Source organism: Maniola jurtina, chromosome 7 (genome assembly GCF_905333055.1).
Source record: "Maniola jurtina chromosome 7, ilManJurt1.1, whole genome shotgun sequence".
Lineage (NCBI taxonomy): Eukaryota > Metazoa > Arthropoda > Insecta > Lepidoptera > Nymphalidae > Maniola > Maniola jurtina.
In genome coordinates, this window is record NC_060035.1 from 9,709,755 (window position 1) to 9,725,377 (window position 15,623).

At 35.4% G+C, this 15,623-nt stretch overlaps 1 protein-coding gene across 4 annotated transcripts in view; it reads left to right on the plus strand.

Moving 5' to 3' along the window:
• The window catches only part of LOC123867066 (polypyrimidine tract-binding protein 2), a 270,705-nt gene that overhangs the window by 184,788 nt on the left and 70,294 nt on the right, over positions 1-15,623 (plus strand). For all 4 annotated transcript variants that reach the window (XM_045908910.1, XM_045908912.1, XM_045908909.1 and 1 more), the window contains one exon: positions 8,122-8,223. In XM_045908910.1, coding sequence (XP_045764866.1) covers positions 8,122-8,223 — 102 coding nt within the window. The remainder of the gene's footprint in view (positions 1-8,121; positions 8,224-15,623) is intronic.

Genomic DNA, 15,623 nt, shown 5'->3' on the forward strand with positions numbered 1-15,623 from the left:
TGGCTTGAGCGAGAGTGTTCTTAGCTATAATCCAAGATAATCGGTTCAGCCATTTGAAAGTTATCAGCCCTTTCCTATTTATTACTGTAACCTTCACTTGTCGGGGGTGTTATAAATTTTTCAATTATACTTGTAAGTATGTAATTACCATCTATCTAGTCAGATGTAGAGCACTGAATAAGTTAATCTTTGTAATTAATTTGTTCTTGTGCCCAGCCTGACTGATTCCATATACACGCCATTGATTATATAATCTGAACCGAGGTACAACATGCACTGCATTGCATTGTGCTCGTATGTTCAATTAAAGTCCAATAAACCTACAGTGTAAGATAAACCAAGTCTCTCGCATCGAACCATCGGGTGAACATAGTTTAGCTATTGCCTGAAGTTGAAATGGTATGCGAGTTGCGCCCGAGTGGCGGTTAGCGTCTGACGTCTCTATTCATTACTGAGGCAACCAGCCTCCACAACTTTGTTCACGTAAACTCGCCCGTACTTTCCCTATAAACTAGAGTTGTGACAGCGACTAATGTCTCTTTATATTGTTCTGGGACTAAGAGGTTTGCTTGCGATGAGAATTGCTAACTTTTACCGGGTCTATTCAATTTGCCCATTCTTCAAATATTTAACGCTGTTTCAAGCGTCAGGAACTTCGACGTACTCGCACCATTATTTTTAGATAACGAATTATATTGTATGAAAATTATAACTACTTACTGCAAGTGAGCTAAAAATTCAAAATGTTTTATTCAATTAAACTTTCAAACTTTTACAAGGCTATGTTTGATACTAAGGATTAATTTTTGATTTTATTGAAATCGTTAATACCTTTATTTTATCCTCACAGATTTCCCGTATTTACAAAGTCTGCTAATGCCCAAGTAATCTCCAACTCGAATTTCACTTTAACAAAAATTTGGCATCGCAGCGTTAATATAGTACATACCTTAGATACTTCTATCCAAAGCTTAATTGTATGCGTTATTAATGTTAGGCATCTGACTGGTATCCGACTTATGGCAAAGAGTATCCCTTAATCGATTCGGAGTATCGATTATGAACTTTGTGCGAAAATCATCCGCTTCGGGTGGGCGCTTGACAAATGCCCGTTATAAGCGCCGAACAAATTGGTGCAATTAATTACTGGTAGAGCTGGCAGCGTTGAGCCAACAAATATTATCAAGATCGTTAATTTCGACATCTTACGCGAGACGGAGATGATATTAGGCTATAGAGACGGATGTGCGGTGCACCTCGCCTCGGCACGGGCATTACATTACACGTACATATCGCTCTCCTAGTGCTCCGTTTGATTGCATTTTCTGTCTTGACACCAGATGCAATCCATTGTATTATTAGATATAATATAAATATTTTATTTTGTTTGATATAATATCTTATGTAATGTTTTCGGGATGAATGTGTACTACTGAGTTTATTTATTACACCATAACTACTAAATGCCTGAACAGAAATTTGTTTGGATATTATGGAGTTAGAATTCCTACATCATTCCGAGGCTATTTTTTTTTTTTTTTTTTTGAAAAAAATATAATGTGTTGAAATTTTCAATGTTAAAAGTGTTATATTTTTAGTTTGATTGTTATAGGGCAGTCATGTTTGTTTACATTTCGACTGGTTCATTTTATAAAAAGGGTTGGGTTTGACTTCAATGATAAGCTGTTATCAAACAACAAATCAAACAATTTTTGGCTAATTGCTTTCAGTGATATTAATTAAATTGGCCAAAACAAGGTTACAAAATTGTACCTACGTCAATTTTGTGATTGGATGAAAATTGATTCCTGTCCGCAACTACGAATACTGTTATCCTATTCAAATGCTAATGACACAGTTTACACTTCACGCTAACGTTATTCACAAAATTAATTTGGAATTCGAAATTGTGAGTAATGTTAGAAGAAGGCGCACGATCGTGCCTGTTATAATTTTATGAAATAAAGTTACTTAACGCTTGACGATAGTCATGCTTAAAAAAGCAATGATAAAGGTGCCCACGCACTCGAACTGCACTGCAGCGGAACTGCGCGTCGCGTCAGCGCCCCGCATGATATCCTCTCCAGCCGCGCCGCGCGGCAGTGACGTACACGCGTCGCGGCTGGAGAGAATATCGTGCGGGGCGCTGACGCGACGCGCAGTTCCGCTGCAGTGCAGTTCAAGTGCGTGGGCACCTTAAGGTCTAGACCGGAGCGCGCTTGCCTAGATGTCTATTCACTCTTGCTTTGAAGGTATCTTGGTTTACGTGGTAGGAAACTGTAAGGGTATTCTACACTTAGCGGTTCGTATCTGAAACTTTGAACGAAAATGTTTCATGCGAGAACTTCTGAGTACACTCTTTAAAATATTATATCCGATAACAACCTTATTTCATAAAGTATTTACGAAATAAGTTTATTTTCCTAATTTTTTCAGTTACAGTTTTTACAGTAAAACAATCCAATGAAATCAAATTCTAGCACTTTGAATTGTAATGAAAAGAAAAATACTATCTCACATAAAAACATTTTACGTTCGTTTTCAACGGCGCTTATTAAATTAAATCATAATTTACACGCGTCGAGTTAAATCAGACTGTGGAGGTCGTGAAATGGCAATAAAAATCATTAGACCCGCTACAGCTTTCCCCCGGCATAGCTTTTTATTCTTTTCCATATTAGCTATACTGGTTCTCAGTAACAATAACGTCATAAATGCTGAAGCGATTTTTCATTCTCGTCGTAAACCTAAACATTGGTGTTCTCTCGGCTCCGTTTTATTCGGCCACAGAAACATGTAACTGATTCATGTTCTCTATGTATTTCTCGAAGTATTGGTGTACTACTGAAACAATTCCTACGTAAAAAGCTCGCAACACGCGACCTAGTGATATGCCTGTTAGCAAATCGGTAATGCACTGAATCTTTATTGCAATCTTAGAGCTAAGGCAGAGCAATCCATTGAACATACTCATTTAAATCTTTTTTTGAACTTCCAAATAATGGACCTTGGCACATTTTAGCTTACCTTATTACCTTTTGTTTTTGTTTGTTGTTTTAGTGCAGTATAATAATATAATTATTATTGTGTATTACAATATCAAACAACTATTATAATAGTAGAAGATACGTATTAAAAATGAAAGTTGGAAAAGAACTGTCATTTATTAGAAGCGGAATCGATTAACACCGTGAATAGAGTTAGTGGCGAATAAATATTTCATGCGACATCGATAGTTGGTTATCGGTCGTGTTTACGACCTTCATAAAAATCGCGACTGAGAGAAAATGGTTTTATTGCCGGTTCATTCTCTATATCAAATTGTTATCTTTCTTGCTTTATGAATATGCGTACCTTATTCTTTTCCTCTCTTTACGCCTTAGTTTATTGTTTAGAGTTCTTGTTTATTTGATACTAGATGTTGTTGATGACTTTGATCGCGTGGTTTATTTAGGTTTTAAAATCCCGTGGGAACTCTTTGTTTTATCGGGGTGAACAATATGTGTCCATCTCCAAAATGCAAGCTATCTCTGTACCACGTAAAATCAGTTAAACTGATGGCCGCAAAGGCTATACTAGACAGACACACTTCCGTATTTATTACATTAGTATAAACTAGATTATAGCAATGACCCAGATGTAAACAAAAGTGTTTTTTTAATATTAAAAAGTGTTATGTAAGTATTTGAATAAACATTTACTTCTGCAAAGACACAATCGCTTTAGCCGAACCATAACGGCATGCCATTATCAAACAAGGTATTTAAATCCAAATTAGATTTCGAGGTTCTAAGGAGTAACCGACAAAGTATTTATTTAAATGTGGTCCGTAGATTGCGAAGGAAAACGCGACGAAAATTATACCTAAAATAATATTGACTTAAGCAATCTGTAAAATAAGGGTCCCTTTCTGAAATAACAATAAAATCTTGCGGACCCATCTTTGGGAATTTTCGCGGGACATTTTAATATCACTAATAGATTTTACGTATAGATATACCACAATAGGAACTGATACTCTTGTCTGACTAAATAAAATATATCCCTATATCCCTGTATCCATTTTATGAGTGGATAATGTGTTTCTAGAAACGGTTGTCGTAGTTCTCGTCTCATTTATATTTTTGTCAAGGAAAACTATTTATTTATCTTTTTTAGGGTTTCGTACCTCAAAAAGATGTGTGATATGGGATCACTTTGTTGTCTGTCTGTCCGTGTGTCGTGTCTTCAAGAAAACCTATAGGGTACTTCCCGTTGCCCTAGGATCATGATATTTGGCAGGTAGATAGCTCTTATAGCACAAGTAAAGGAAAACAATCCTACAATCGTGAATTTGTGGTTACATCACAGAAAAAAAATTGTTTCAATTTTGAAAATAAGATAAGTATAACAAGTGGGGTATCATATGAAAGGGCTTTACTTCTACATTGTAAAACAGATTTTTATTTATTTTTAAGCATAATAGTTTTTCAATATTCATAAATATAAATAATTTCATAATCGTTCAAAATGTCGGAAAAAATACCTGAATACGGAACTGAGTGAACTCGGTGTGCGAGTCTGACTCGCACTTGACCGGTTTTTTTCTATATCTCATCTATATTTTTTCACAAATTTTTTTACTTAATTGGAATCAAGATATGTTTCATTTCTATTCCGAAGTAGGTTATAGATGTAGAATGTTTTAAAAACGAAACTCCCTTTACCTCTTACTAAGTATTGTAATTTAAAACTATTAATGAATTACCAAGAAAGGTTTTATCAGATCAAAAGTTTCAAATGTAAACGTATGCCATTAGGCCGCTCTTATCTCGGATAAAAGAGAACCACAATTTTCAAAAGTGATCTCCACTTTGTCGTTTCTCAAAAAATCCCGAGGTTTATTTGTCTGATCTCTGTAAACCTTACCTTTTATATATATATACTTTATTCCTGATAATATTCTGATAGGAAGGGTCCTTGTATCACGTTCATTCAAATGACATATTGGAGAAACGTTTCAGTATGTTTTGATCGGAAAATATCCAAAGATTTCTTTGGAGAGTAAAACCAACATTTCTGTAAGACCCCAATGTATGGAATTGATTTTGCACAACACATATGTATTCAACTAACGGTTGTATTATCATCTGGTATTGGGGCAGGTATGTTGCGTCCATTTACGGGGTCTATACGGGGGACATTTTTTCGTTTCGTAAAGATTTGAGAATACTAGACAAAAGAATTAGAAAATCATTCAGATGTACTTAAATATATTGCTTTCAGATCTATATATTGCCTACCAAATAAAAAAAAAATGGACATGCTTATGAGATAGATTACTAGGTTACTGCTTTTTTCCTTTCTGTGAGCAGACTGAATTGAGTCGGGGAAGTAAAAATAAACTTATTTACTCGTAATAATATCATATTCTCTATTTGGGAAATAGCATGTTTTTAGCAAATGATCGTTATGAAACTGCAAATCTTTAAGTACCAGAATTTGTATTTCATTGCTCGTTTCTTAGAATAAAATAATGTTATGAAAAGGCTAAACTAATCACTTCTTGTCTGTCGTAAAACAATACAACATCATCCTCTATTAACTTGATAAATTGTTATGAAAACATAAATTGTCTTATTTTCTAACTTAATCCACAATTTCGCAACAAAATTTCCGTCCATGTTGTTTCTTTGTTGTGAAAAATGTTATTTAATTTCGAGCAATTATTACACGCACTCTGCGAAATTACTCTCAGGGATAGGACCTCGTGTCAGTTTTTTTTTTCGCTTGAGAAAACGGTTCGTTTTTCTACAATGAAAGCTTTATTCCTTTAAAATGGAATTCCCGCTGTTACCGTAATCTTTTTATTCTATTATGCAAATTTTTGGAAAGTGTTTTAAAATCTAACTAAATTCTTTGTCGTCATAATATCTAAGCGTTGACAATATTTGATAAAACCGGTCATTACAAATCAAACAATAGATATTTTTAATTACAGTCAATAAATTGGATAGAAAAATCGGCACAATTGAGGTTAGTAATATAAAATCTACTACCTAAAACGCTATTGTAACCTTTAAATTTTCCTCTTTGAAATTGAAACTTTGTATTCATTTTTCCAGCCAAGAAACTCATGCATGCGGAAATACTGTCCAACAATTTATAATCTCCTCAGGCAACGACACGTGACAAAAAACTAGAGAAATAAGCTAGAGCGCGCACTTTTGCGAACAATTTCGCCATCAGCATCTGTTTCGTTTTGTGAAAAAAGCATTACGAATGACGTGTGGGCTTTATTAAGTGTCTCGTGTGACGGATACCGGGGCGTCGGCAGGTGCGAGCGAGTGATATTTCGCCGCATACAGATTAGCTGAACTGAACACGATGGCGCGCCGCTGTTCTCATTAAATGTCCATTCTGAAGGACCCTTTATGGCCTTTTGGTTGCTTTGGGTATTGCTCCAAGTGTATCACGGTACATCACTCGCGTTTATTGAAACAGTTTTGTCATAAAAGCCTCTTCAGACTGCTTAAAATGTGGAAACTTTTTGATGGTAAATCATTTGTACGCTGCATACTAGCACGTATTCTAGGATAAATTATTTAATACTTTCTAGTTCATCATATCTGAATGTTGTTTCCGATATAACTTCATTAACTAATCTTGGTTTTACCATTTTTTGAAGAACGTTCGTAGGTGTGAAGATATACGTACATCGCACGTCAATATCTAATTTGTGTCGCTACACTAAGTGTCACACACATAAGTATACGAATTGGTGTTTACTTTTTGACCCCCGACCCAAAAAGAGGGGTGTTATAAGTTTGACGTGTGTATCTGTGTATCTGTCTGTGGCATCGTAGCTCCTAAACTAATGAACCGGTTTTAATTTAGTTTTTTTTGTTTGAAAGGTGGCTTGATCGAGAGTGCTTTTAGCTATATAATCCAAGATAATCGGTTCAGCCGTTTGAAAGTTATCAGCTCTTTTCTAATTACTGTAACCTTCACTTGTCGGGGGTGCTGTAAATTTTTAATTTACACTTGTTAAAATACTAATACAATGCTACAAACGAAACAATAGTATGAGATAGGTGTCTCTGGAGTTTCATAATATCTTCGGCAGTAGCATTGACCGCTTGATTCTCTGACCCCAGACTTTCGAACCACTTTACCGGTCGACGACAGTTCCGCGATTTCATTTAAAAGCCTCCAACCGCGAGTCTCGCTGTCTCCGCCAAATTTATTTGTACATTTGCTTTATTACGTGGGGTGATTTATACCTCTGCCCGGTGCGTTTAACTGCTGAGGCCTGTCATTTCCTCGTCTTAAATTGAGATTGATCCAATGACAGGGGGTGGGTTGACGTCTGCATTCGCGTGATTTGCCTTTTTAGTGCTTCTACCCATGTTACCTGCTTATTGTATAGGAAGGAGCTGATCACAAAGTTTGCTTTGTTTATATTGAACCTTTGTACTCTAATTGAATGAGTGTTATGGTGTATTTTGGATTATGACTTTAAAAAGCCAAAACAGTGCAATCGCTGAAACCTGGATTACGGCTCGAAGGGTTTTCGGATGTACTATACTTGAATTAAAGTACAAGAAACCTAAAAGGTCGATTCGGTTGTAGTAAGACATTATTAATAACTAGCTGATGCATGCGACTTCGTCCGCGTGGATTTACGTTTTTCAAAATTTTGAAAAACGTAAAAATTTATCCCGGAAATAAGCTACTTTTTACCCCGGAAAATCAAAGATGATTTTCCGGGATAAAAAGTAGCTTATTTGTTAATCCAGGGTATAATCAATCACCATTCCAAATTTTAGCCAAATCCGTCCAGTAGTTTTTGCGTGATTGAGTAACAGACATCCAAACATCCACACTTTCACATTTGTAATATTATTAGGATAACACCCAAAATATCATTACAGAAACTCATTCCAAAAATAAGCTACGTTCTAATTTGCAAAAATTTTCACACAAAATGTTCAACCCAAAAAATATTCAACAATAATACGTCTTTGCATTTTGTTGTCGTACAAAATTGTTTCAATGTAGGTACTGTTTTAATTTATGAAGAATAATAATGTCAGAGGTGTAAAAATAATATGTTTTAATTAAATTCTCTTGTTGTTTCAGAGGGGCTCCGACGAGCTTCTTTCGCAGAGTGGCGTCGCCGTCATGGCGCCCGCCGCTCCTCACCACGCCGACAATAACAACCAGGATTCAGCCGCCAAAAAGGTATTTTATTATAAACTATAGTAATAGGAATAACGCCGCATTCTAATAAAGAATTAAATTTTAAAAAATACGCGTGAAATCGAGAACCTTCGTTTTGTAGTCGGTCTGAACAGATTTTCAAACTATCTCAATTTAACACTCCTTCAAAAACCGCAGTAACCCGAGCGAAAACAAACGAAAACCCAATTTGTTTTTCATTAAGAGGGCTCTCTCCGTCACTCGTTTCATACAATCGTAGTTCCAATTTCATTTGAATATTAAGCAACCAAAGTCCATGCAGACATACCTATTCTAGAAACTAATATCTATGTCTGTGGTTTTCCAGATTTCTGTTAAAATATTCGGTTTCAAAGTTACGCGGTCTTAAAAAGTTTCATACAAATCTTTAAGCCCCTGTAATTTTAAAACTACATATTTTTTGAAAAATCTAAAACACCACAGACACAGATATTAGTTTCTAGAATATGTCTGCAAAATTTCATGGACTTTGGTTGCTTAATATTTAAATGAAATTGGAACTGCGATTGTATGAAACGAGTGACGAAGAGAGCCCTGTTAATACCAAGTAGGTAGTCGTCGCTAAAGATAGGTAACGAAAATAGTGTTTACTGTTTAGTTTTTTAAAATTCTAAACATATAGGTCAAACTTAGTGACTGGTATGAGTATGTTGACATATTTAAACTCCTTGTAGTTTATTGTATTGTAGTATCTAGAAGCCGGGACGGGTAAATTAGTATAAATAAGGAACTAAAATCTATAATTACTATTTAGGTAATGAAGGTAATGAAGTAGGTAATGTAAGGAAATTATGTATCTTACAAGTTTTAGTGCCGTAGTTTGCACACTACAGTTCATTTGATACGAAACAAACTGGAGCCAGAATGTGAAATGGTCCAATTATTATAATTAGTTTTTAGTGTTAATTTTTTAGACATGATAATTATTATCATTGTAGGTCTAGGCTAGGTCTTTGCAAAAATTATTAATGATAACAAGGAAACGGCAAATCAACAAAAATATAAGACCACGGTATTAAACTAAAAGAGCGCTCATAAATGCTAACGGATCGTAAAGGGACATCCCTAGCGGATTTAAGGCCCAAATTATTAATCTTACCCAACTTGCAGATAGCGGATGAATTTCTTACATATTGAATAGAAATTGAATTGATAATTTTGAGCCGATGAATCATAAAAATCATCTCGGGCATAAACGGCCCTTATTGATTCCCGAATTTTCTATTGGACAATGTAATTATTCCGGCTGACAACAGTCCGATCTTTAGGGGTGCTTGCAAATGGCATATATTTGAGAAAAGGAATATTTTATCGTATTATTTTTTATAATATTATGTTTTTTTTTTTTTTGGGTTTAATCATTCATTAATTATAAAGGCAGCCAGTACTCGTAGTCAGAGAGGTGGCACATATTAATAGGTGATGATTTCTCGCGAATCGATTTTATCATTAATTGCGCAAAAGCTGTATCAGTTATTGCTACAATCTCAATAGTTGCGATTGGCTGCATTTCTGATATTCTCGCGGCAACAATGCTGTTCATCCAATATTGAGAGAGCGTAGGCCAATCAGAGGTGATTATGACTGTGATGGTAGAGCCTTTCGACAATACGAGTAAGTACTTGCGGTGCAACGTCACAACGCAAGAACGATGTTTACACCATGTAAATTTTCACGATGATGAATAGTCGTTTTGTAAAAACGTGACTATTCCTCGCTATGAGCTCCTGGTCTATTGAAGTTAATGCCTGTACCTAGTGTTAAAAATTATTGCTGTGTAACTATACGAACAATGTTAAACGAGTTGAAAAAGTTATCAAACAAACAAAAATTTAACACAAATTAATTAAACAAACGAAATTTCAACAAAAAATGTTCTTATAATGTTACCTTATACTATTCAAAGTTCTTCAAATAAATATAATCATAATGAAAACATTATTCGCTTGAAAGTTTAGTGATACAGTTTAGTAGAGCGCGGTCTGGAGTACCTACCTACCGTGTGTTTCAACTGAATCGTACTTAAAACGTATGGAACTGTAATAAAAAATAAACAATGTTGTTTCGGATTTCCCGTTGCATAGTTTTTTCGAGTTTATTTACATAAACTGGGCGCACGCGGGGTCGTAAATGCGTACTTTGTTTGGTGCTGAATAAACAGCACTTTTTTGTCGGTGCGATTTGATCGCCAAATGGATTGTGTAATCCACTATACCACTCTGACTATACCGTTAACTAAACCTACCATAATAGAAATGGTCTCCGCACAGTATCGATGTTACAGTCAAAACTACTTTTAACTGAAAAAAACAGCCATAACTAGGTTTATTATGAAATTCGTTGGTCAAAAGTCGTTTTGTCTGAAAAAACTCTTTGCTGGAATAACTCATTTTTGAATTCATAAATAATGCATGTAAGATTAGGTCGAATGTTGTGCCCCGATTCCACGCAAGGATTGTATATCCTAGTTTTAGAGTGAGTTATAGGGACTCCGACATTTGTTTGGAATTCTTTGAGCCCGTATAGCTTTTAAACTACAGGAAAATAGCAAACTGAAATATTATTTTGTAGAGTGTCTACAAAATTTCATTTTAAGTAATTAATTTACACTAAATTTACTAATGAAAATGTACTTATAAGAGTGTTTACATTATTAAATTTGTTGTAAGTAATAAACGTAAGCTACTTACGTAAGTAAAACTTGCAGGTGTAATCGAGGCCCTTATGCGCATGCGCATACCGCATTGCAAGTTGCAGCTTAGAGTGTCTCTCGCTCGCCACTAATTGTATGTTAATGGTACTATGTCAGAAACCTTCACTAAAGTGCTAAAACCGAGGACAAAGTTTCAACTCTTAAATCGGATGAACGATGCAAGAATGCATAGGTTACTAACCAACACACATTCATTATTTTTATTGTTATATTATTTAAAATCCTGTATATATGTATTCAAAGTTATTCTCAAGTCAGTCAGTTAAAATCGATGAGATTAAATAAAAATTATATTGTGATATATTATGGCGTATTTTACGAATTTTGTTCGATATTAAGACTACACGCGTGGCTATAACGAACTAGCAACTAAACGAGGCCAAGACTCTGTAACCTAATTAAGAGATAACTATGTTAGAGCTAAACGAAAGGGCTAAGAGGAAATTCTGGTAGACAGAAAGATAAAATACAAAAACAAATTATTTTCACATTAAATATCAGTAAGGTAATATGTCGAATATTTATTTCGAATATCGAATTTTATTTATTCTATTCTTTAATTAATACAAACTGACCCTTCCAGGCTTCACCCGAGTATAATTTCTAAAAGTCCTGTCGTAGAAATCTATAATATATAAATACTAAACTTAAAAACTAAAATACTATTATTAAATTTCAGACCCAACAATTTAAGCTGTACGTTGATATTATTCGTATCTTCTTTTAAAACATACGATAAGAAGCGAACCGTCCCGGTTTCGCACGTACAGCTTGTTACAATTTTTGCAGGGATCTCTAATTTTTTGAAAATGAAATATAGCTTGTGTCACGTCACTCAAGAATAATATAGCTTTCTACTGGCAAAAGAATTTTCAAAATCGGTTCAGTAGTTCCAGAGATTACTACTTACAAACTTTGCCTCTTTATAATATTAGTATAGAAGTATAGATAAATACTAGAAATAAAAACAAATATTATTATTGTTGAAAAGCTTTTAAACAGGAAAAATTTAGGAAGTCTCGCTTTTAGCACTAGAACTCGACCTCGCTAATTACAATTACCCTTGTAAGTTATTATGCCAACAATTTTTAATAATTGCATCAACAAAACATAAATCACAACAAACCTAGAAAAGTATAATCAAAAAAGTGCGCTCAACAATAAAAAAACAGCGGTGAAAATAAAAGAATACCCGAAAATTAATTATTTATATAAGCTTAGAAGTCTTGAGAGATGACAAAGGAACATTACTAATGTATAAAAGGAATTTTGCCTCCCAGGCATTGTTGTGTTAAGGTAGAACGGAAAATGGTAAAATATTTCACCGCATGAACTCATAGAGATTTAATATTACTGGAAGGTGCAGTATCCCGAGAAATGGCCTCAATTTTACTGGTGAAAAGTGTATAGATAGGCTCGTAAACAAAGACACCAGTGGGCACCAGCGTACATGACTGTTGGCCCATTTTATGGGTCCCCCTATGTCCTTGTAATCATTAAATAGGCGATTTTCTGATGTTTGGTGTATGAGGTTTCCTATTCTAGTAAAATGACATCTCATGAACTACACTATACGGAGGTATTTATCTCTGAGATTTTTTCGTAACATCTGACATAATGACCGTTGACACGGAATATAAGCTGCCTACAGAAGAAATAAATCTATACTAATATTATAAAGAGGAAACCTTTGTATGTTTGTATTGAATAGGCTCAAAAACTACTGGACCGATTTCAAAATTTCTTTTACCATTACTTAGAGGGATTCTTCCGAATCCGTATAGGCTATATTTTATCCCGGAAAATAGAAAAAATAAATGTCCACCCGAGCGAAGCCGGGGCAGGTCGCTAGTATTATATAAAAAGAAAAAGTGACCGTCTGACTGAATGACTGATATGTTAAAGCACAGGTCAAACAACTACTGGATGGGTTGGGCAGGTCTCTTGCAGGGAATTCCACTCGCTAGTTAAATATTACTTTCATATTTTAAATATCACTAGGTAGGTTTATTGAGAAAATTATCCTCTTATCGTTGTCACCATTAATTGTTAGGTATTGACTTCATTCAATTTTACTACGTAATAAACTCCGAAATCCCGCAACACCCACGAATAGTTTCACCAAAAGTTCCTGATCTCCGTACCTACTCACATAGCCATTGGATTTTAGTCAAAGAACAAACACGTATATTTTTTCGTCAGCAACATTTTTACCTTAATTATCGCGCGTTAAAATCAAATGCATTATAACAGCTTTAATAATAAAACTAACCAGCTGAACAACTGCTTATTTTCTTCCAAGAGATTCTCTTACTCCCATAAATAACTCAGTCTCCAAGGGAAAAACAAGGTTGCTACGTAAGTTTTGCCGACCATTTACTCTCACTTGCGGACACTGAAAAACCTCGCCTCAGTAATCTTAATTACATTGTGATCTCGTTACACCGAGCCCTTAATTCATAATTAAATAGGGCCATGTCCCGGAGTCGCTTATTTATTTGCTATTTTTAATGGTTTCACGATTGCGTCCTTTTTTTCAAGTGAAAAAATTTAGACTAGGTATATGCTTTTTGCGACCCCTTCTTCTTTGTCGCGTTGAATATTCATTTAGAATCCATCACAGGAACGGGGAGCAGTTTTTAAAGTACCTATTGCTCTTTTGTCCTGTGATTCAGCAAAGTAGAGTTGATGTTATTAAAGTCGTATTGTTTTCAATTATGTTTATAATAATTATCTCGCAGTACTTTTTTCTTGTTGCACACAAAATATACGATGTACTTAAACAAAGGTAATAACCCAAAACATAATATTAGAGCATGGCTAATCTACCCTCGCCCTGGACCAAGTCATTAATGTCCAAATAAAGTAATTAATTACGTTCCCCGTACCTACTTTCCCCATTTTCTTGACGTCGGCCTGTAAAAACGTAGAGAACCCAGCAAAGTGAAGATCAATCAAATCAGAGAATGCTGCTGAACGACTACTTAAGCATTTACGAGGTTGTCTAACAGAATTACGACTTCGCCCCTCTAACTTGACTGTTACGCTTATTTACGGTAAAACGTATCCTTATAAAATATTCTAGTCTACCTTGACAAACATTTTATTATTTTTTACTTAATATTAATCTTTGCGTCTGTGAGTATTCCTTGTTTCGAATCTGGAGAAAAATATTCATTACTAACGGCCGCCCGCAGCTTCGGTCCCCTGGGAATTTAAAAAAAATCTAGCATTATTTCTTTTCTACATTATAATAGAAACCTCTGTGCAAAATTCAGCTTTTTAGGTCCAAAGGGTTTGAGCTGGGCGTTGGCCGTTGATGAATCAGTGAGTGAGTGGGTCAGGACTTTTCTATTTACTGTAGGTATGAGATATACAACTCGACAAAAAAATTTGCTAGCTATTACAAATTATCAACATAAGAAAAGTGGAAAAGTTAAATAACTTCTAGTCGGCTTTTTATTAGTATAAATTGACTTGTTCGCATGTATTTGTCATTTCGTCGAAATCGGTAACTGATCTTTCGGTTATTCCAAATCGACCAAATGAGTGACCCAAACACGTTTGGTTTGAATAACGATAGATGGCTATAGTACTTTTGGGTATCTCTGACGATGAAGGTGTGAGGTGGACTTGGAACTCTTTGATGGCATAATATATGGCATGACAGTCGAATTTGGGCTAATTTGCTTTGTTTTCATGAGTACTGCTAAAAACGCGATGGCAAGAGCCTGATCATGGAGATAGACGATGGGAACTGAAATCTAAGGACATATGGCAAGATAGTCGAGTTTGGACTAATATAATTTTGTTTAATGAGTGCGACCTTCTTAGGAAGGTCGCACTCATTAAACAAAACGCAGTAGTCTTTTTATGAGAGGTCCCGGGTTCGATTCCCGGCAGGGGTTTGGAATTTTATAATTTCTGAATCTTTGGTTTGCTGGGAGGCTTCGGCCGTGGCAAAGTTGTGCTGCCAAGCAATTTAGCATACCGGTATGATGCCATGTAGAAACCAAAGAAAGGGTTACTAATGTGTTTAATAATCTATCTTAAACTGATCAACACTTACTAGCAGGTGAGATAGCAGTAATGGGCTAACTTTGTATCTGAATAATAAAAAATAAATAAAAAAGTACATTTCAAAACATTAAAAAGCTTTGACTTTAAAAGTTTTTTATAATATGTAACTACTTAATTAAATGTAAAGACGTATCATGTAAACTTTCTCTTCAGATAAATACTTACCTAATATGAAGTACATAAAATATGAAAGTTCCTTCGATCTTGACTTTGTTACAGCGTAAAACTTATCTTGGACATTTAATAACAATATAATCCGTGGGATGCCAATTAAAAGTTTTACCGGCGTAGTCTACGTCAATATTAGGCGCCATCTCCACGGGCGCGAATATCGAGTACACTCTCGCCGTGCCACAAGATTCGATACCAAACTCTATGCGTCTATCTCCATAGGGCGATACTATCGCGGCGATACGACGCGTGACCCGAGATGAGCATAACGTTGCAGACTCGTCGCGTCTCGCGGCGATGCCGCCACGTTACGCCACAGTTGAGACGCCCAACGAACCGTTGCGTTGCGGTCACGTCACGCGGCGATCCGTTGCAGTATCGTGGTGTATCGTTGGTAGTTGCCACGTCACGCTGGCGG